This window comes from Budorcas taxicolor, chromosome 3, assembly GCF_023091745.1.
Source record: "Budorcas taxicolor isolate Tak-1 chromosome 3, Takin1.1, whole genome shotgun sequence".
In the NCBI taxonomy this organism is placed as follows: Eukaryota; Metazoa; Chordata; class Mammalia; order Artiodactyla; family Bovidae; genus Budorcas; species Budorcas taxicolor.
Window position 1 is genome coordinate 20,044,984 of NC_068912.1, and position 22,283 is coordinate 20,067,266.

The 22,283-nt window shown below is 53.3% G+C and overlaps 1 protein-coding gene across 2 annotated transcripts; it reads left to right on the forward strand.

Annotated features, from left to right (window-relative positions):
* The first annotated feature begins 6,509 nt into the window (after window positions 1–6,509).
* Window positions 6,510–20,636, forward strand: SEMA6C (semaphorin 6C). Of its 2 annotated transcripts, XM_052636816.1 has the most exons (20): window positions 6,510–6,755; window positions 8,740–8,789; window positions 10,508–10,679; window positions 12,298–12,412; window positions 12,707–12,770; window positions 12,921–12,977; window positions 13,337–13,438; window positions 13,673–13,763; window positions 13,962–14,081; window positions 14,261–14,349; window positions 14,631–14,848; window positions 15,119–15,250; window positions 15,515–15,667; window positions 15,898–16,071; window positions 16,344–16,490; window positions 16,764–16,841; window positions 16,968–17,023; window positions 17,190–17,234; window positions 17,588–17,683; window positions 18,121–20,636. In XM_052636816.1, the coding sequence occupies exons 3-20, from the start codon at window positions 10,562–10,564 to the stop codon at window positions 19,158–19,160; spliced, it is 2,895 nt and encodes a 964-aa protein (XP_052492776.1). In that variant the 5' UTR covers window positions 6,510–6,755; window positions 8,740–8,789; window positions 10,508–10,561; the 3' UTR covers window positions 19,161–20,636. The 2 variants fall into 2 exon arrangements, with proteins under 2 accessions (XP_052492776.1, XP_052492777.1); XM_052636817.1 differs by lacking the exons at window positions 6,510–6,755; window positions 8,740–8,789; window positions 10,508–10,679; ... (1 more) ...; window positions 12,707–12,770; window positions 12,921–12,977 and having other exon boundaries at window positions 13,962–14,058.
* Window positions 20,637–22,283: the final 1,647 nt, after the last annotated feature.

Genomic DNA, 22,283 nt, shown 5'->3' on the forward strand with positions numbered 1-22,283 from the left:
GAAGTCTTTTGTTTTCTCTTGGACTTCTTGTGGCTCAGCTGGTAAAGAATCTGCCTGCAATGCAAGAGACCTGGGTTTGATCCCTGGGTTGGGAAGATCCCTGGAGAAGGGAAAGGCTACCCACTCCAGTATTCTGGCCTGGAGAATTCCAGTCCATGGGAACACAAAGAGTGGGTCACAACTGAGTGACTTCCATTCACTTTTTGTTTTCTCTTGATCTATATCCATTTCTACTAATCTTCTCTGAACCCACAGCATATTGTTGTTGTTCTGTCCCTCAGTCGTATCTGACTCTTTGCGACCCCATGGACTGCAGCATGCCAGGCTTCCCTGTCTTTCACCATCTCCCAGAGCTTGCTCAAACTCAACTGAGTCAGTGATGCCATCCAACCATCTCATCTTGTCATCCTTTCTCCTCCTGCCTTCAATCTTTCCCAGCATCAGGGTCTTTTCTAATGAGTTGGCTCTTTGCATCAGGTGGCCAAAGTATTGGAACTTCAGCTTCAGCATCAGTCCTTCCAATGAACATTCAGGATTAATTTCCTTTGGGACTCACTGGTTTGATCTCCTTGCAGTCCAAGGGACTGTCAAGAGTCTTCTCCAACACCACAGTTCAAAAGCATCAATTCTTTGGTGCTAAGCTTTCTTTATGGTCCAATTCTCACATTCATACATGACTACTGGAAAACCATAGCTTTGACTATACAGACCTTTGTTGGCAAAGTAATGTCTCTGCTTTTTAATGTGCTATCTAGGTTGGTCATAACTTTTCCTCCAAGGAGCAAGCATCTTTTAATTTCATGGCTGCAGTCACCATCTGCGGTGACTTTGGAGCCCAAGAAAATAAAGTCTGTCACTGTTTCCACTGTTTCCCCATCTATTTGCCACGAAGTGATGGAACCAGATGCCATGATCTTCATCTTTTGAATATTGAGTTTTAAGCCAGCTTTTTCACTCTCCTTTTTCATCTTCATCAAGAGGCTCTTTAGTTCTTCTCTTTCTGCCATAAAGGTAGTGTCATCTGCATATCTGAGATTATTGATATTTCTCCTGGCAATCTTGATTCCAGCTTGTGCTTCAGCCAGCCTGACAGTGCTCATGATACTCTGGATGTAAGTTGAATAAGCAGGGTGACAGTATACAGCCTTGAAGTACTCCTTTCCCAATTTTGAATCAGTCTATTGTTCCACATCTGGTTCTAACTATTGCTTCTTGATCTACATACAGATTTCTTAGGAGGCAGATAAGGTAGTCTGGTATTCCCATTAGGAATTTTCCGCAGTTTGTTGTGATGCACACACTCTAAGGCTTTAGCAGAGTCAATGAAGCAGAAGTAGATATTTTTTCTGGAATTCTCTTGCATTTTCTATGACCCATAAAACGTTGGCAATTTGATCTCTGGTTCCTCTGCCTTTTCTGAATATAGCTTGAACCCCAAGAAAAAGATCCCCATCCCCACCCCACAGCATATAATTAGTAGAAAATTAAACGAAAGAGATTCCCTGGTAGCTCAGTGGTGAAGACTTTGCTTGCCAGTGCCAGAGACATGGGTTTCATCCCTGGTCCAAAAAGATCCCACTTGCTGTGTAGCAACTAAGCCCATGTGCTCTAGAGCCTAGAACCTGCAACTACTGGAGCCTACGTGCCCTAGAGCCTGTGCTCCGCCACAGCAGAAGCCACCACAATAGGCCCACGCACTGCAGCAAAGAGTAGCCCCTACTCACCGCAGCTAGAGAAAAGCCGCTCGGCAACACAGATCCTGCACAGCCACAAATAAATAGAAGGGAAAAGAGGATCTTTCAGAAGCAAAACCACTGATAACAATGAGAATTGGCACAGATAGCAAGAGAAGAGAAGGAAAACAAAAAAGCTGGCCACTGAAAATTGCAGCATTAGGGGCTAGAAGGAAGAGGAGCCAACAGTATTAACTACATACATTCTAGACTTTGGGGTCCTCACTGTTTACCTAGACTGTTAAGTTCACAGAACTTCCTCCGAGTAAGCAAAAATCTGGTTAAATGATACCTTAAATGTGTGAAACATTTTGAGATTTATACAACATTTCACCTTTACTTTATCTTACTTTATCCTGTGAACTAGGCAGGCAGGTAGTGTCCACTCACGGGTGACAGACTCTGCCTTAGAGATCAAACAGTTTATTTACAAGGTTAGTCTTAATGACCCTTGTGTGTGCATGTGTGCTGAGTCACTTCAGTTGTGTCTAACTCTTTGTGACGCCATGGACGGTAGCCTGCCAGGCTCCTCTGTCCATGGGCTTCTCCAGGCAAGAATACTGGAGTGGGCTGCCGTGCTCTCCTCCAGGGGTCTTCCCTACCCAGGGACCAAACCCATGTCTCCCGTGGCTCCTGCACTGCAGGGAGATTCTTTATGCTGGGCCGCTGGGGGAAGCCCTCACGCCTCCTTGTTGTGGTCTTTTCGCTATATCATCCATAGGAAATTAATACTATCTTTTTGAATAATCTCTATTTGAAACAGAATGAACATGTTTTGCACTTAATTTGGTAACTATCTGGAGAAATACTCAAAGTGCAACATTCCTATTTTTCTCCTCAGCTGAGGTTTTACCATACTTTTATCATACTGGTTAGGATCAGTACTCACATAACAGTTTGGAAAGAGAAAGTTCAACATGATTTGAAGCAGGCAAGCAAGACTTCAGCCTGACATACCTGGAGGTAGCTCACATCATTGGTGCATTTATTTCTTTGTCTGCTTACTATATACTATGTGCCAGGCATTATGACTTAAGCGCTGGGGCTACAAAGATAAAAGACAAGCTTCCTTCTTTAGATTAAATGGTAAGTGCCTTTGAAAAATCCAAATGGAAGTAGCCAGTAAGCACTTATAGAAGTGAGTTTAGAGCCCAGGAGAAAGACTGAGATTGAATAGCAATAGAGTTTATGGTGAGCCACACATAAGTAGTTATCAGAATTGTTGGTGTGTATTATCTTGACCAATGATGGTGTGTAGAGCAAGGTGTGTAACTAAGGATATTACCCTTGGGAACACTAATATTTAAGGAGAGGTCAGAAAGGCTGAGAAAAAGAGACCATATCAATAGAAATGAAGCCATTCATTCACTTAAAAAATATATCTATTAAGTCCCTAGTCTTTGTTGAAAGAAAGAACTCAGGAGGCAAGAGAGAGCATGTCAAGGAAGGACAGATTAATTTGGCCAAATGCCATAAAGAGGCCAAAAGGATAAAGACTGAAAACTGTTCATCAAATGTGACAAGGAGGTCATCAGTGACCTGGATGAGAACAATTTCAATGGCATTATGGGGGCCCAAATGAAAATAATTGACAAACGGGGAAATGGATACAGCAAGAATAGATGACTCTACAAATTTAGCTATGAAGGAAAGAGAGAAATTGAGTGATGGCTAAATACAGGCAAGGATCAAGGGAAAGTTTAGAGTCTTTTTTTTTTTTCTTTTCATCATGAGAGATATTTGAGCATGTATATATGCAGAGGGGAAGATGTCAGTAGAAAAGGAGAGATTAGAAATAAAGAAGAAAGTCTTTGAACATAAGTGGCATAAAACCCCTAAGGAGGACATACAGAATCAGATTTATTCAACCAATGTAATAACAGTTAATAGCTGCAATGTGCCAAGCCGTGTTGGAAATGCAAAGGACACAAAGGTGAGAGAGACATAGGCGGGCCCTGTGTGTGTGGAGCGCACAGTAAAGCAGAATGGTGAACCTTAGACAGGCAGTATTGATGCCCCACCTGCTGGGATGAGATGGATGTGAGGGGGCAGCTACGTGCGTGTCTAGAGGGCAAAAGGTTGGTGAGACTCCCACTTTACTGTCTCTGTTTTTCTCTGAAGAGGGATATGGATTCTGCTAAGATGAGCAAGAAAGCTCTGAGGAAAGGAACTTGAGGAAAGAAGTAAGCATTTAAGAGAGCTATTTGTAGGGGCTGGGAGAGGGTAATTTTCCAAGCTTGGAGATGTTGAATTTATAAAAGGCTCTAGTCTGTGGGACTGTGATTTTTTCCAGAAGACCCCAGGGAGTAGGAAGAAATTCATCTGGGTTTGTCCTTTGAAATAGCTCTCAGATTCACCCATTTCTTTACATACCCAAAGCTACCATCCTTGTCTGACTGCCTCTCCCCTCGTCCTTGAACCTTCGTATTTTCTTGCTAGAAGGTCTCCTTATCTTGCTAAAATAAAGTATTTTGTTGGTAATACCTTTATTCAAGAACTTGAAATAATGTCCTTTTCCGATCAAATTATTTTAACCTACTCACCTTGGTATTCCCGGCCTTCCATAGTTTATCCCCCTCTTCCCCTCTCCCGTGCTAGTATATTCCTTATGTATCAAGTCACATGGGTCCTTTTGCTATCCAGGCTTCAGGCTCCTTGCTCACCAAGTAAAAGCTTTTGGTGAAGCTACAATCTCTGAAACATTTTCTCCTTTCTTTTGCTCCAAGCCAACTCCCACCCAGGTTTTCCCTGGCCTCCATGATAAAATGTATCCAACATCTTTCCCTGCAGTTACCCTGAAGGGCACTTACTGTCTTTTCTTTCATTTAGGAATTATGTCCAATGTAACTTTGTGGTGGGGGGAGGGGGGGAAGACTGTTTTTTGGGGGGGGGATTTGGTATTGCTTTTTAATCATTCAGTACATATAAGTCTTGTTTTAGTTCAAATAGGTGGTGTTTTCTTAAACCCTCCAACCACATTCCACAGGAGATTATACTTGAAGTAAGTGCTTAATATTTTCTGGATTGAATTGAGATTTTAGTTGGGCCCTAAAACTTCAGATGAGTTGTACCTTAATCCTCATTCACTATTCTATTCAATGAGAACATATTTTAATGTTTTGGGATCTTAGTTTTCCAACCTGGGATCAATCCCACGCTCCCTGAAGTGGAAGCACAGAGTCTTAACCACTGGGCCTCCAGGGGAGTTCCAGGGAGCACATTATACTGAAGCCCTGTACTAGGAACTGGGGATATTTCTTTCGACCTCCACGTGACTCTATATTCTGAGGCGTCTCTCTCCCAAAACAGCCCTGACTGACCGCTGAATTCCCTTGGACCCAAGAATCCCCTGGCAGTTAACCTTGTGTAAGGAGAGTCCCATTGTTTCTGACTCTGTTTATCTCATTGATTCACCTTCCATCTCTGTCTCTGTGATTGTGTGTGTATATGTTTTTGTCTGACATGACTGAGTGATTTTCACTTTACTTCATATCACAAGTCACTGATGCTATCTACCCTGATCTCAGTCCATTAAAGACTGTCCAGGAGTAGCAAACCCCTGCCTCTCTTTTCCTGAAGTCCAGAGACCAGGATGTGTGTGTGTGTCCACTCAGATAAACTATCCAATAATATCAATGTCTCCCATGCCACCCACTATCCTGGGAATTTTGAGAACGTCTTTTGTCCCAGACCCCACGCAGGGAAGAATCTTAGCAGGCAATACCAAGGTGGGAGCTAAGCAGAGCTGTCTGAAGTAGCCTCATTCTTCCTCCCCACTGACATTCCTGGAATCAAAGGGTCTTTATAGAGGGTGGGAATCGAGAAAAGGCAGTTTTGCTGTTTGGAGGGATGTCCAGGGCCTCCTGAGGAAAAATGGGACATCACTAATCCTTGTCTGTGGGGCAGTAAGGATATGTGGGGTTGGGGCAGCTGATTACTTGTCCTTTCTTTCAGGTCCCATGTTGCTCCTCTTTCTGTGTGAGTCTGAATCAGTTTGTCCCAGTCTCCACATCTCTGTTTTGGCTTCAGCCCTCCTCACCTGTCCTCTTCCATCAACCAGCAGCCTAACTGCTGGCCACCCTGACTTCCTGACTCCTTCGTTTCTGGCCTACTGGCCTAAGTACGTCTTGCTTTGATAGTAGGGATAGGAGGGGAGATGATGAAGATAAGGCAAATTCCTGGCGACATCTTCCTTTCCTTTTCCAGGCCTCAAGCCCTCAAATGCATGCTAGGTCTCCCTCACCCGAGTCGGGATGAACCAGAGGAGGCACAGGAGAAGAACAGACGATTTGATGTAGATTTGACAGAGTGGAGAGGAGGAACAGAGGTTTGGGAGCAGAGTAAGGGAGAGGTGTACCCAGGAGCAGGGTCGTCAAAGGCACTGGAGAGAGAAAAGAGAGGGAGGGTCACGCCGGCTCTGACAGCCCAGCCCAGCCGAGGTCCTCGGGTTTCCTGTCTGTCTCTCCTCCCAGCTGCTGTTCCTTCCTCTCTTGTGAGATTTCTTCCCAGGGCCTCTCCACGTTAAAGCGTGTGACCCCTCCTCTGACCGGGTCTCAGCGACTGTCCGCGGCTCTCGCGCCCGGCTATGGTCTCCTGCTCAGCCTCCCGGCCAGGCCCTCTCGGTGGGCGGTGCTCCCGACGCCCCTCCTCCTCCGAGAACTATTGGTGGAGAGGTGTCGAGAAGGCGGTGTCTAACCGGCCTCCGAGAGCCCGATTAGTAATGGGGACCCCGAGGCGGGCCGGAGGCGGGTCCGGTCGGGAGGCGGGCGGGGCGGCTGGGGCCCGGCCCAGAGCTCCGGGCGGTCGCATTGTTTTCCTCCGCGGAACCGCGGCGGGAGTGGGGTTTGCGACTGGGACCCAGGACTCGCGCGACCTGACAGCGCCCGGGAGCCCAGATCCAAGCTCCATCCAATTCGGACATTCACCACATCTCATTGGGGCCCCAACAGATTGAGAACTCGGCGCGGTGCGCGGCCGCTGCTCGACCGCTGCGATCTCTCTCCCGCTGACCCGGATCTCGGAGCAAGTATCCCGGAGCAGGGCTGGGGCTGCAGGGAGGCGGGGAGGATCGGGGCGCCGAAGGCTGGGGGTAAGCTTCGAAGTGCCAGAGGGACCCGGCAGGGCGCCAGCGCTCTGTCGTGCTTGGATGACGGAGAGGGTCAGCGGAGTTGGGGTGAACCGAAGGAAGAGGGCAGCCCCGCTACGGCACTGTGGGGCGCAAGGTCTGGGCGCCACTTGTGACCTGGCTTCTCCGAGTCGCATCCCTCGCATTGAGGAGCGCGAAAGGCATTATTTGAGGCGCGCATCATATAGAGGATGGAAAACCTGGTCTCCTGCCTCCCCAGCATAGAGATTAAGGCTTCAAGACCCGTGGGGAACCGGACCCTCGCGTCTCCCCTGCAGGGAAGGGAAGGAGAACGCGTCGCTCCAGACTTTGATGCTTCGGCTGCACCTCTGTCATTGTGCAAGTGGGAGTCTAAGCACCTCCCAGCGGGGTTGACTTGATCATAGAGTCGGGAATGGGCCCCGAGGAACATTAGTCCTAGAGCCCATAACCTTCCTTCACACCACTTGCCCAGGGGCTTTGTTAGACCTTGGTCTCCCAAGGCGGAAAGCCCGGCTGACGATTGCATCTCCAGCCCGCGGACCCGGCTCTGCGCTGGCCGCAGGCCCGACCTCCTCGGTTCCAAGCCTCTGGCCGTTTCCCTGGCCTCGGAGACCCGCCTCCGCTCCCAACCCCCGCTCCCATCCCTGTTCGATCTGCGCCTGCAGGCCCCTCCAGCCCCTCCTCCCGCTAACGTGGCTCTGGGACCCGGTCCCGGCCCAGACTCTGCTACCCGCCCCTCTCCGAGCCCCAGATCCAGTGAGGGGGAGACACGTCGAGGCCCTGGCCTCAGGCCCACCTCAGGCGAGGCTCTAGACACCTGGATTATCCTCGTTCGGGGCTGGGTGGGAGGGAGGGTAGGTAGCAAACCTGGGGCTGATAGCTAAGGGTGAGGGGAACTGTCTCGGAGAAGCAAAGGCGCCTTTTCCCTGAGGCTCCTTGGTGCGCCCCCCACCCCCACCCCATCCTTAGAGGAACGTGGACTGGGGCAGGCGACCAGCCCAAAGGCTTCCTGCTATTGTCCCCAGCCGGGTCTCCCCTTCTCCCTCCCTTCCCCAGCCCCCTGCTAGAATCTGGCTATGACCCTGGCCACTCCCCAGAGGTGGCTGCAGGGCCAGGAGGAGAGAGAAGGGCTGTTTCCTCTTCCCAGCAAGGGGAGAACCTAGGAGGGGGAGAAAGAGCTGGCCAGGCCTCCCCCATTTGCTCCAAATGGGGGAGTGTGAAGCAGCTGGGACTGGTCCTGGCAGGGTAAGCCTTTCCCCAAGCCAGGGGTTGCATGGGGGCAACTCAGATGCTGCTCACTAAAATCATCTATGGGAAGCCCTCTTACAGACAGCATAGTTAAGTCTGGGGGGCCAATGCAATGGCCAACCAAGTGTTTTCAGAGGCTGGACTAATCCAGTCTAAAGTAGGGGGTAGGGTGGAGAGAGATTGGGTGGGAGGGAGGCAGGGCCTGCTCTGAGGGAAGGAAGGGGCTTGGTTTTAGAGCATTTTGCTTAGGGATGAAAAACATGCAAATGATATGCAAATTAGCCTCCATTGTCCCTAGCTAGGGTGCTTTTGCTAAGACGGCTGCTGGGTTCTGAAGGTTTTCCTATGGGAGTGGTCGGCATGCCCTCCAAACTCTCCCAATTACCCCTTTTCCCAAGACTGGTGCTGAAGTTCCAGGATTTTCTGGGTAGGGTCTAACCCCAGCACCTGCCCTTGCCCTCACAGCTCTAGGCATGAATGGCCAGCACCTTTGTAATCAAGCTCAATGTCAATGTGGCCCCCAGTTCCAGGGCAGCATCTCCCCTACCCTAGCCTCATTAGACTTCTCCTGATGTTCACATTTACTTTTAAGGGATGTGGTAAGGAGGTATAGCTCCATCTCTTACCTCCTTCTGTCCCTTCTTCCATCAGGTCAGAGGTCTCCTATCCCCCTCAAACCCCCACAGGAGTCACCACCCCAGGTAAGGAAAGGGCAATAGCCCCTGAGGGCAGTGGATGGAAGTAGGCATGGCCTGGGAACAGAAGAGGGTCAGATCATTCTCCCCACTTGCCTGAGACTGAAGTTGTTTCCTGGGTGAAGATACCAGTTGCCCAGGGCAACTTGGTGGGGGGGGGGGCAGGAGGGGGAGGATAGGAGACAAGCTGTATCCCTTTCTCTTCCCCTGGGGGGAACCATTGTGGGGGTGGGGGGTGGCAGAGGGAGGCTTGGCCTTTCAGCACCAGAGGGTCGTTAGCTAGCTGACTGCTCTGCCCCTGGGGAGGGGGCCATTATTAGGTGCTCCTACCCCTTCCCCTCCTCCAGCTCTCTTGGGATCCCATCTGACGTCAGCCTCCCCATCAGTGATGCTGGATTGAGGGTGGGGTACACCTGGGTTCTGGCTCCAAAAGTGGAGTTGTGGGGGAGACGGAATGGGGGAGGCCTGGAAGCCCAGGGTCTCTTCTTTGGGGGACATGGCGGGACAGGCAACTGAGGATTAGTGAAGGATAACTGTCTGTTCATGGAAAGGAGGGAGTCTCACCCTTGCTGACCTGATTTCCTGGGCTTACTCAGCCCCTCACTTCAATATCAGGGGAAGGCAGGAAGCTGGTGTCCATCTCCCACTGTGGGTTCCAGCCAGGGTCAGCTTGGCTGGGGAAGGCCGATGGAGGCTGATGGGTGGGAAGGAGGGCTGTCTTACAGTCCCTTCCACCATATCTATCTTTTCCTGGACTTTGGGCTATAATCGCCTGCCTGTCATTGAATTATTTACATTTTCATTCCAAGGCAGCCCAAAGAGGGAAGGAAGGGAGAGAGGGACATATTCAGTCATATCTCCTCACCAGTGTAGCCCCTTCTATGACTGGCTCCTCACAGAGGGTGGGTCCGCTCTTCTCCAGATTGAGCACATGCAAGGTTTCTTAGGAGTCGGGGAGGGAACAGGGGGCTAGGGAGGCTGGGAGGGGGCACAGTGGTCGGGCAGACAGCTGTAGCCAGAGCTAAATTTAGCCTCTGATCTGGCTTTGATGCAGATTCATTTTTGGCTAAGACAGCCCCCCTCCTCCATTCCCCTCCCTACCCAGCTTCTTCCTAGCAATGGAAAGGGCCCTAGAAGCAGGAGCTTAGACCAGGGCAAAGACCCCTGGGCTGCCTCCCCACCTCTGTTCTTCCTCAGCCCTAAACAGCATGATGGCTGCCTCACAGCTGCCTCTACCGAGGCACGGTGCCTAAGTTGCTCCCAGGGTGCCATGGGGGTCTGTGAGGGAGGGGAGGCAGACATGATATCCTCTTCCTCCCCCTGGTGCCAAGGAATCACTATTTATAATTTTAAGGCTTCAGTGTCTAATTATAGCTGAGACGAGGTTAGCAAGAGGGGGCCAGGAGGTGTCATCTACCGAATGTCCCAGGCCCAGTCAGGAGAGAGGAGGAAAGGCTGAGTGAGAAGGCTGGGGGGAGGGAGCGGGCGTATCCTGTCCTTACCTGGGGTCACACTGGTAGGCTTCACACCAGCCAGTTGGGGCCAGTTGGAGAGGGAAGGGACTTGAGTGACAGTGACAGCCGGCTGGCACTGAGGCAGTGCCAGAGATAGGATTTCTTACCCTTCTCCGCAGGGTCTTCTGGGGATAGACCTGGGAAGGAGCCCTCCTGCTTCAAAGGTGGAGGACGTTTGGCCCCTCCCCCCACTTCTGTCTTCTCTTTCAGGGCCAGCATATGGGTGAGGGGGCAGCCCCTGGGGCCTGAGCTGCCCCCCACAGAATGCCCCGTGCCCCCCACTTCATGCCCTTGCTGCTGCTACTCTTGCTGCTCTCAATTCCCCACACCCAGGCTGCATTTCCCCAGGACCCGCTCCCTCTGCTGACCTCTGACCTGCACGGTGAGTGCTTGGCACCCTGACCCTCTAGGTGAGCTCAGCACTCAGTCTTGGCAATTAGACACTGAGACCTTTCGTGTGGGTGGCAAGCTGCAGGAGGGCTGTCAGTCTCAAGGAAGCTAAGAGTTGACAGGAAAGGGGAGCAGATAGGTGGAGTGGCATGGAGGCCAGTCACTTCTCCTCTGCGGGCCATCTTTCTTCACTTCCAGGTGGCATTGTTCAGTGATAAAGAACATGGATTCTTGGTCAGACCAAACCTTGGCAGGTTCAAATTGCTGTTAAATCTGCTCACTTTATAAGCAGTTATTTAACCTTCTTTGCCTCAGTCTCCTCATCGGCAAAATGAAGATAATGACTGTATTCTACCAGGAATTCCCTGGTGATCTGGTGCTTTCACCACAGTGACCACAGGTTCAGTTCCTGGTTTGGGAACCAAGATCCCACGGGCCATGAGACATGGCCAAAAAATAGTATTTTACCTCATAGAGTTATTTAGGGATTAAATGAGGTAATACAGGTAAAGTGCTAAGAACACTGTCTGGCACAAAGTAAATATGTGTTTGCTATTATTATTAGCTACAAAATGAAGGCTTAGGACTAATTCAGAGGTTCCCAACACCTCTTACCTCCCTCTCCACCACTTTATCACCACCATATCTAGGTCCGTCACGGTGGGACCTACCGAATGTCCCAGGCCCAGTCAGGAGAGAGGAGGAAAGGCTGAGTGAGAAGGCTGGGGGGAGGGAGCGGGCGTATCCTGTCCTTACCTGGGGTCACTCTGGCAGGCTTCACACCAGCCATTTGGGCCAGTTGGAGAGGGAAAGGCCACCGTCCCACCGTGGCAGACCTTGTAGATAGATCTATTTGCAGCTCCCTGTTATATATGTAGAATTTAGAATAATTTTAAGGTTGAAGGAATGGCAGTTAGGTTATTGAGAGTAACTTTTGGGGGATAGATAAGAGTAGCAAACACTTCCATGTGCCAGACACAGTTCTAATCACGGTACAAATCTTAAATCATCTCTCTCTGAACTCTGGGCTCCCTCTGAACACTGATGACTGTGGTTTCCATGATCAGGCCAGGTGGATGCTGGAGTTGGTCAGAGGAGGCAGAAAGCTTGGAGGATTGAGGTAGTCTGTGAAGAGCCTTGAGGGGAGGGTGCAAAAAGAGGGCTGGGAGAGATGGGGTGAGGAAATGGTCTACATGGGACAGCGTACAATGTGGAATGAAAGGGAATCGCTAGCCCTAAGGCAGATCTAAGAATTGGGTTGGGCTCAGTTCTGAACTCAGACAGGCCTAGATCTGAATTGGGGTGCCTGCCACTCCCAAGCTAAATGAGCTCTGCAAATTTTTTATTGGCTTTAAGCCTCAGGTTCCTCATCTGTAACATGGCACCGACCTACTTCATAGGGTTGCTGTCTGAAATGAGAATGCCGCTCAAGTGCTAACACAGTGCTTGGCAGAGGTGAAGTGCTCAGAGTTAGCTGATACTGTATTTATTAGTAGCCTTCTTAATACCTTTATTAACATGCCCAGGGCTGGGTCTCCTCTGATTGGGGAGAATGCTGAGGGAGTGTTGTGTCCTGAGGGCGTCAGCGCCTGCCTCTCTGCGCCTTCTAGGTATTTCTCCATTATCCTGGTTCCGGGGCCTGGAGGATGATGCTGTGGTTGCAGAACTTGGGCTGGACTTTCAGAGATTCCTGACCCTGAACCGGACCTTGCTAGTGGCTGCCAGGTAAACTGGCTGTGGCACCACTGTGGGGCTGCCAGGCCTGTTCCCAGGCAGGCATGGGACCTGCATGGCCACTGCCCCATCTTGCAGAGGGCACGTGCAGGTGTACAAGCCCTGGGATTTGGACATGCTAGGACCCAGAACATAGCAGCCGAGGTGTGGAGTCAGGGGGAGAAGACAGGGCAGGAGGTCTACACTGTTTGTCCCCGAGCAGCTGAACACAGACTAGGTGAGGATACGGGAGTTCAAGTGGGGAGCCATGGCTTGGCTCTGATCCCTCCTTGCTTATCCCTTCAGGGATCACGTTTTCTCCTTTGATCTTCAAGCCCAAGAAGAAGGGGAGGGGCTCGTGCCCAACAAGGTGAGGGGCTGTGTGGGAGGAGGTTGAGGCATGGAGATGAAGCTGGAAAGGTCTAACAGGGACCCAGGGGGGTGGGAAGAAGACTCCAAAAGGGAACCGTAATGTGCGTAGGTTGTGCCATGATTTTCCCTCTTCTACTTTTCCCTCCAGTATCTAACATGGAGGAGCCAAGACATGGAGAACTGTGCTGTGCGGGGCAAGCTGACGGTGAGGAGTGGGATGAAAATCATGAGGATAGGAGATGACCCAGCCTGCAGGCTCTGTCCAACTGACCCTCCACCTCCCCAAATCTCTGCTACTTCTCTTATCTCAAGTCACAGAGGAAAATATACAGGAAAGGGAATTGATGATTTTTAGCTTCCTTTACACATCTCACACAAAAGAAGAGCGAGGCTCTGAGAGGCCAAAGAACTTGCCCAAGACCCCAGGACTAGTAGTAAATAGCTTCTTTTTGAAACTTTACCCCCTATTGCTCTAACTGCCTCAGGGAGGATAACCCTACTTCCATGACCCCCGTCCCAGTCCCAGGGAGCCCTGTGGCTGACATAGAATTCTGGATTCTCTAGGACGAGTGCTACAACTACATTCGCGTTCTCGTGCCCTGGGACTCCCAGACGCTCCTTGCCTGTGGAACGAACTCATTCAGCCCCGTGTGCCGCAGCTATGGGGTACAAAGGCGTGGGGTACAGAGGGTGGGGCATCAGGATGGGAGTAGGAGGAGAACTCAAGCTGGGCAGTCAGTTTGGTGGGGATGGACAAGCAGGGGGTGGGGGCTGGGAGTGTCCTGGGTGGAGGGTCCGGAAGAGGTGGGGCAAGGAGGCAAGGTGACGTGAGGAAGTGGGCTATGGAGCCAGACTTGCAACACCCCAAGGGTTCCGAGAACCTGTTCCTTCTGCTTCCAGGTAACTTCACTGCAGCAGGAGGGTGAGGAGCTGAGTGGGCAGGCTCGATGCCCCTTTGATGCCACCCAGTCCAACGTGGCCGTGTTTGCAGGTGTGCACCTGGGCATGTGAGAAGCAGGCATGTGGCTGCCATGTTAGCCCCTTTCCCAGTTTGGTCTTTCCTGCATGCTCCTGAATCAGGGGTGAGGTAGGGGCCAGGGTCAGGCCAAGGTAGGGGTGTTGGAGGCCCAAGAAGAGCCAAGATACAGATCCCTGAGCCCCCCTGATGCCACCCTACCCACCCCTCCAGAGGGCAGCTTGTATTCAGCCACAGCTGCAGACTTCCAGGCCAGTGACGCTGTGGTTTACCGAAGCCTTGGGCCTCAGCCCCCGCTCCGCTCCGCCAAGTACGACTCCAAGTGGCTCCGAGGTCAGGGTGGGCCTGGGGGAGGGAGGCTGCTCTTGGGGAGGGGGTGCAGGAGGAGGGCTGCGGCAGGCAGGTGGTGGTAATTGTGTGCAGGTGTGCTAAGGGGAAAGGCAGCATGGGATCAGGAGATTCTGGACAGGTACAGATACTCTTCCATACCGTTCCTGTCACTCCCCACTCAGAGCCACACTTTGTCCACGCTTTGGAGCACGGAGAGCATGTCTACTTCTTCTTCCGAGAAGTCTCTGTGGAGGATGCCCGGCTGGGGAGGGTAAGGAGGTGGGCAGCGGGGGTGGTAGCTAGAGGCTTCTGCTGGACATTGGGGGAAGAGCTCCTGGCTGGGCTCTGAGCCCCACGCGGAGCTGCCCTCAGGCCTCTGTCCCCTCGTCCTGCTGTCCTTCGCCTTGACCCGGGCTGACCAACCACACCACACCCTTCCTTAGCTGCGCCCCTGACATTGGTCTCTTGGTACACTAACCCCACCAAACCGCTCTCACCCTGCTGACGTGGGGGCTCGCTCACTGATCTTCCTCCCCGGTTCTCCCCCGGCAGGTGCAGTTCTCCCGAGTGGCCCGTGTGTGTAAGCGCGACATGGGTGGCTCACCTAGAGCCCTGGACCGCCACTGGACATCCTTCCTGAAGCTGCGGCTCAACTGCTCTGTCCCTGGAGACTCGACCTTCTATTTTGACGTCTTACAGGCCTTGACAGGGCCTGTGAACTTGTATGGTCGCTCTGCTCTCTTTGGGGTCTTCACCACCCAGGCCAATAGGTTGGTACTAGACTAGTCAATGTAGCCCAGTCTGTTCCCTTCCCTCCATGCCCCCCAGCAACAAAGATCGTCCTGCAGAGCCTACTGATGAGGGCGGTGAGGGGAAGCTCCATTTTCCTTGTGCTTTCCTTGCATGGCCCCCAGGGGCTGCCCCGCTCTCTCAGGCTCTCCCCTAAGATGGTACATGAAGGAGGGCGGCCAAGCCTTACCTGGGAGGTGCTATGCTGTCCCTTCTAACACCTAGTCCACATCGTTCTCTGGCTCCCTCAGCATTCCTGGCTCTGCGGTCTGCGCCTTCTACCTGGATGATATCGAGCGTGGGTTTGAGGGCAAGTTCAAGGAGCAGAGAAGTCTGGATGGGGCCTGGACCCCTGTGTCTGAGGACAGGGTCCCCTCCCCCAGGTACCCAGGATGGGGGGCTTTGGTGGAGGTAGAAGCAAGCAGTGTCTGCTCCCCAAATAGGTTATGAGGAGAGGGCAAGGTGTCCAAGGCCTGGGGAGGAGGCTGTCATGGATTGGCAGCAGGGAATGGAAGCAGTAGTGTGAATGTCTGTGCGCAGACAGAACAAGGGGCCTCCCGGCCCTAGGGCAGGCTGCTGGGGCTTAGTTAGGCTCTGTGACCACCAGCTCCCTGTCCTAAGGCCGCCTCTTCCTATGTGTCCTCCAGGCCCGGATCCTGTGCAGGAGTAGGTGTAGCTGCACTGTTCCCCTCTTCTCGAGACCTCCCTGATGATGTCCTGACCTTCATCAAGGCTCACCCACTCCTGGACCCTGCGGTGCCACCCGCCACCCATCAGCCTCTGCTCACCCTCACCAGCAGGTATAGGGCTAAAAAATCCTGACCACTGCCATCCACCCCTCACCCACTCTCTTTTTCTGACCCCACAAGGTAAATCATATTAGTAGGAGGAAGAACCCATGAAAGTGGGAGGGACAGAACTAAGAAGGAAACCCTGGGCTGCAGGAAGGGCAGAGAAGGGGTATCTAGGTCCTTGAAACATTCAAGCTTCCACTGGTCAGGCTGTCCTGACCTGAGGCCTATTCCTCCAGGGCCCTACTGACCCAGGTGGCTGTGGATGGCATGGCTGGTCCGTACAGTAACACCACAGTCCTGTTCCTTGGCTCCAATGATGGGACAGTGCTGAAGGTGCTACCCCCAGGGGGGCAATCTGGGGGCTCTGAGCCCATTCTGTTGGAAGAGATCAATGCCTACAGCCCCTCCCGGTGAGCCCTTTGTCCAGCAGGCCCCCTGCAGAGCAGGGATGGAATGTGAGGTGGGAGATGGGGATATGGGGATGGGGTGGGGACTCCGATATTGGAAGTTGTGGGGAAGAGAGAGGGACTTGGAGAGAAGACGACATCGTGTGGCACTGCAGGGTAGCCCCATGAGTCATATTCAGTTGCTTGTATGCCTCCCCACCTTCTTTTCTTTACCTCACCCAGGGAAAAAGGAGCCTCACCTGCTCCACCTCTGACTCCCTCTGGCCTCACCTTAGGTGCAGTGGGAAGCGGGCAGCTCAAACAGCACGGCGGGTCATAGGGCTGGAGCTGGACACTGAAGGTCACAGGCTCTTTGTGGCTTTTTCTGGCTGCATCATCTACCTCCCCCTTAGTCGGTGTGCCCGGCATGGGGCCTGTCGGAGGTGAGAGGGACTTGAGGCCAGGCTCCCTGGGCCTGCAGGCACAAAGGCATTGGGGGTGGCAGGGAAATGCAGGGGATGTTTGTGTGTGGTGGGATGTCCACAAACATCCTGCAAGTGGGCAGTCACCAGGGACGGGACTAAGGATTGGTGTGGATAGGATGGGAATATTAGGCTAGGAGCCTCCTGCAGGCCAGGGTGAGAGTGAAAGAGGCAGGGGAATGGACTGTGATTAGAGTGGAGGGTCCCAGCCTCATATGACTCAGTTTTCCCTAGGAGCTGTCTGGCTTCTCAGGACCCATACTGTGGATGGGACAGCTCCAGAGGCTGCGTGGATATCAGGGCACCTGGTGGGTAAGTGAGGGGCTCCTGGATCTCCTGAGGAGAAAGCTCCCCACTAGTAAGAGAGGAGGCTGAGGGCTAGGGTGGGGGAGGGGACGATAGTTGTACCTGCACTGAGCCACCTCCATTTCCTCCTAGGACTGATGTGGATCCAACTGGTAACGAGGAATCCATGGAGCATGATGACTGCCAAGGTAAAAAGGGCAAAGGCAGCTGTATCCATTGTTGAGCATGGCTCTGACGGCCATAGACACCCTCCCAGGTGTGGGCTTTTGTCCTTCTCTCCTGCGGCACGGTCATGCCCATCAGTTCCTCATGAAGCCTCCCCCCACCTTCACCCTTTCCCTCCCTGTTTCATAGATGGAGCTACTGGGAGTCAGTCTGGTACAGGGGATTCCACTTATGGTGAGTTTTGTTGTCCCAACTTCACCATGGTCAGCCCATACTCACCCAAGTCCATGCCCCATGGCAGCAGCAGACCAGCACCCTGGACACTCTGAGAGAATCTCAGAAAGGGTTAACATTCTAAGTATCTAGCATATAGCTCAGTGCTTGGCACATAACAGGATGCCTAATAGATAGTTTTTGAACAAAGAAATGAAAGAATGCCTTGCATGGTAAGCCCTTCCCCATTCCCAGAGGAAAATGAAGGCTGCAGTTCTGGGCTTCTGGGTTCCAAAGGGGGTGGCGGACCCGCTGTGGGTATCAGAGGTGGAGAACGGGAGTCTCACTGGCTCTGACCTGGTCTCTGTCATCAGTGCTTCTGAGTCCTGGCCCTTCCCCTGAGACCCCCAGCCCCCCCAGTGATGCCCATCCCCGGCCCCAGTCTTCCACTCTTGGAGCTCACACTCAGGGTAAGGGGGCTGGTTGGGAGGGACAGGAGTGAAGTGTGGAGCTGCCGATTCTTGAAGAATTCTAAGCCGCTCACTGATCATTGTTTGGTGTTCACTAATAATGCCTGTTTGGAACCTCCCCACCCTTCTCCTCCCCAGAGCTGGCCCTCCCAGCCCCGCCTCCTTCAGCACGGGCAGAGTTTGGCAGTTGCTGTTGGCATGGCTACAGGGGCCGGAGCTGGGATGGGACTCCCCAGGCCCAGGCTCTAGCTTGTGTGTGAGCGGTGGTTGGGTGGGCTGTGTGTGTTGAGGGGTCAGGGGAGGAGACTCCTATAGAGGGTCAAGGCTGTGTCAGAGTGAAAGCAGAGCAGCAGTCGGAGAGACGGACACTTTGGAACTTGTCTTCCCGCTGGGCTACCTTCGCTGAGCCTCCATCTCTCCTCTCTCTCCGTTGGCAGGCGTGCGCCGAGACCTCCCACCAGCCTCAGCCTCACGCTCAGTCCCCATCCCACTCCTCCTGGCCTGTGTGGCCGCGGCCTTCGCTCTGGGCGCCTCTGTCTCTGGCCTCCTGGTCTCCTGCGCCTGTCGCCGAGCGCACCGACGGCGGAGCAAGGATATCGAGTCTGCAGGGATCCCACGTCCTCTCTCCCTCCGCAGCTTGGCCCGGCTGCATGGGGCGGGCCCAGAGCCGCCGCCGCCGTCCAAGGACGGAGAGGGGGCCCAGACGCCGCAGCTCTACACCACCTTCCTGCCTCCTCCCGAGGGCGTATCCCCGCCAGAGCTGGCCTGCCTGCCCACCCCGGAGTCCACGCCAGAGCTGCCGGTCAAGCACCTCCGCCACGCCTCGGGTCCCTGGGAGTGGAACCAGAACGGGAACAACGCCAAGGAGGGCCGGAGCCGCGCCCGAGGCGGGAACGCGGCGGGTGGCCCCGCGCCGCGCGTGCTGGTGAAGCCGCCGCCGCCTGGCTGTCCCGGGCAGGCCGTGGAAGTCACCACCCTGGAGGAACTCCTGCGCTACCTGCACGGCCCGCAGGCGCCCAGGAAGGACGCCGAGCCCCCGGCCGCCGCCCCTTTCACCTCGCGGCCGCTGCCGCCCGAGCCCGCCCCCACCCTCTTTGCCGGCCGCAGCCTGCTGCCCCGGGACTGTGCCCCGCCTCGGAGGCTGGACGTGCCCCCGGAGGGCAAGTGCCCGGCCCCCGCCGGCCGGCCTGCGCTCTCCGCCCCAGCTCCCCGGCTCGGGGTGGGTGGCAGCCGGAAGTTGCCCTGCTCCTCGCACCGTGCACCCCCTGCGCTGCTCACCCGAGTCCCCTCGGGAGGCCCATCCAGGTACTCCGGGGGTGCCGGGAGACACCTCCTGTACCTGGGTCGGCCTGAGGGGCACCGGGGCCGCGCCCTGAAGAGGGTGGACGTCGAGAAGCCCCAGGGGCCGCTGAAGCCTCCCTTCGTCGGGCCCTCCTCGCAGGCGGCCGCCCCTAACGGCAGCCATTTTAACTTTTGAAGGGAGTTGCTCCAAGGCCTCAAGTGGGACCCTCGAGGCCCATGCCCTCAGAGGCCGTGAGCGTGGACGCGTCTCCAAGGACAGATGACCTCCCTCCCTGTTCCACACCTCCAGCCTTCCTGGACTCTGAGAGTCTCCCGGGGTCCCTGCCCGCCTCGGGTTTATTTATTGACTGCCGACTGTCTTTTCCCCCTGTCCTCGAGAGAGGAGTGGGAGGCGAGAAGCTCGCCCCCTCAGTGAGCCAGCTTTTCAGGGGTAACTGGCACACTCCCACTCCCCCTCTCCCTCAGCCAAGCTGCCTTAACTCGCCCCTCCGGGCCTCCACAGACTGGGCCCCGGGCGGGCCGCACGGCGGACGGCCGGGGCTGAGCCACTCGCGTTGTGTACAGAGTCCTCGGGCCTCCTGGGACGTGCCTCCTCCTACTATGTAGGAGCCTCTCCGCTTCCCAATACAGCTGTGTCCCCGAGCCGCTGCCTGACTTTACTCGCGGAGCGGGCGGGCGGGACGGGAACCGGTCGGCTACTCTGAGCACCTTTGCTCCAGAATTTCTGCCTTCAACTTGGCCTTGACTCTCTTCCGAGTAATTGGGATGGCTGCAGTCCCACCGGGGTTAATCAGGAAAGGTTTCCTGAAGGAGGCAAGCGAAGAAATGGTGCGTGATGAACCAGGGCCCAGGAGACCCCGGGTAGAATTTAGGTGGGGTTAGGGAGGGTACTCCAAGCCCGTTTCTGGATCGAGGTAAGATGCACTTTTTCGTAGAATGCTCGACAGGGCAGGAGGAGGGTATTTGGGGAGAAATAAAATGAAGCTGCAGTGTAAGTGATTGAAGTTTCGCATCAGGAAATCTTGTCAAAAGAGAATTTCGCTGGAAGAACGTCGGTCGCAAGAGAAGGCTACAAAAAGGAAAAAAAAAACAAAACCAGCAAAGGCTTCAGTCCTGGAGGAGTCAGGGGTTTGCTCCAACAGTTCCCTAAGGAGCAGTTACCCTTCACAAAGCCAGAGGGGTGCCGAGAAGCGTGATTTTTTGCACGCATGCGTAGCCTCCCCTAGCGAATGCCCCTGCAGCACTCCAACCCCGCGCGCGGAAGATCAGCTAGCGGGTGTAGTGCGGTTCCTCTGGCCGGGGCTGGCTGTAGATACCTGTCCGTTACTCCCGGGGGCCAATGAGAGGGACGAACAAGATCTGCCCCTCCCACTACCTCTAGCTAAGGGCACTTAAGGCCCTGAGCTGGCGGTGGTTGCTTTTGCGGATTTACAAGTCTGGCTTTTTACCGGCGCGTGGCTGGAGTATCCCACAGGGCTGGAGCCTTAGGCTTCCCTATCGCCGGCGCCGCCTAGAGGCCAGTCCACGCCTTGCAGCTAAGGAAATCTCGCAGGGCTCTCTCCCGGTTCTTTGCCTAAAAGGCTTGGGCAGGAATCCGCTTGGAACAGTTTGTTGAAGAACAGTGCGATGGTTTCTAGCTCCGCCCTTTACTCCTTGTTATCCTGCAGAGTCAAAGATCCATCCCTTAGCCTTAGCCTGAAAACGGGTTGAGAGACTCAAGTACGATAATGTATGAGAAAACTCGAAAGGAGAAAACATTGGTATCTTGTGATGATTCGTGAAAAAGTGAAAGTGAAGTTGCTCAGTCGTGTCCGACTCTTTGCAATCCCATGAACTGTAAGCCTACCAGGCTCCTACATCCATGGGATTTTCCAGGCAAGAACACTGGAGTGGATTGCCATTTCCTTCTCCAGGGGATCTTCCCGACCTAGGGATTGAACCCAGGTCTCCCTCATTGTAGCCAGACGCTTTACCGTCTGAGCCCTCCAAACTTAGTCCTATCTTTGTGATCTGCTTCTACTCAGCAATCTGTTCCCCTTGGTATCCTTACAAACTTCACTTAAAGATTTTCCCCTCAAAGTTTTTCAATGCTCTCTGAATGCTTCTCACACCTTGCTTAGCTAGTTCCACCAAATGTCCTCGAGAATTTACCTTCTTTCTCCTTGAAGCTTGTTTACACCAGCTTCAGTTCAGTTCAGTTCAGTTCAGTCGCTCAGTCGTGTCCGACTCTTTGCGACCCCATGAATCGCAGCCAGGCCTCCCTGTCCATCACCAACTCCCGAAGTTCACTCAGACTCGCGTCCATCGAGTCAGTGATGCCATCCAGCCATCTCATCCTCGGTCGTCCCCTTCTCCTCCTGCCCCCAATCCCTCCCAGCATCAAAGTCTTTTCCAATGAGTCAACTCTTCGCATGAGGTGGCCAAAGTACTGGACTTTCAGCTTTAGCATCATTCCTTCCAAAGAAATCCCAGGGCTGATCTCCTTCAGAATGGACTGGTTGGATCTCCTTGCAGTCCAAGGGACTCTCAAGAGTCTTCTCCAACACCACATTTCAAAAGCATCAATTCTTCCACACTCAGCCTTCTTCACAGTCCAACTCTCACATCCATACATGACCACTGGAAAAACCATAGCCTTGACTAGATGGACCTTAGTCGGCAAAGTAATGTCTCTGCTTTTGAATATGCTATCTAGGTTGGTCATAACTTTCCTTCCAAGGAGTAAGCGTCTTTTAATTTCATGGCTGCAATCACCATCTGCAGTGATTTTGGAGCCCCCCAAAATAAAGTCTGACACTGTTTCCACTGTTTCCGCATCTATTTCCCATGGCGTGATGGGACCAGATGCCATGATATTCAGTTTCTGAATGTTGAGCTTTAAGCCAGCTTTTTCACTCTCCTCTTTCACGAGGCTTTTTAGTTCCTCTTCACTTTCTGCCATAAGGGTGGTGTCATCTGCATATCTGAGGTTATTGATATTTCTCCTGGCAATCTTGATTCCAGCCTGTGTTTCTTCCAGCTCAGTGTTTCTCATGATGTACTCTGCATAGGAGTTAAATAAGCAGGGTGACAATATACAGCCTTGACACCAGTTTGGAGAGGTCCTTTAGATCTCTGGTTTTTTTTTTTTTCCTCACTGGATGCCTTACTTAAACCAAGATACTTTGAAATCATTGCTAGTTTCTAGATAGTAGAGGAGAGCAAGGAAGGAGCAAAGAACATTTTCAGTCACCTGACTTCATTATCCCTTTCAAACCAAGCCAGGACAAAGAAAAATTCTAAGACTGCAAACTTTCGT

What these genes read in the sequence shown, in the direction of transcription:
- SEMA6C (XM_052636816.1), top strand. Translation starts at nt 10,562, where the DNA reads ATGCCCCGTGCCCCCCACTTCATGCCCTTGCTGCTGCTACTCTTGCTG. An exon ending in GATATCAGGGCACCTGGTGG is followed by an intron (nt 16,842 to 16,967) that starts GTAAGTGAGGGG and finishes ATTTCCTCCTAG; the next exon opens with GACTGATGTGGATCCAACTG. An exon ending in TCTTGGAGCTCACACTCAGG is followed by an intron (nt 17,684 to 18,120) that starts GTAAGGGGGCTG and finishes CTCCGTTGGCAG; the next exon opens with GCGTGCGCCGAGACCTCCCA.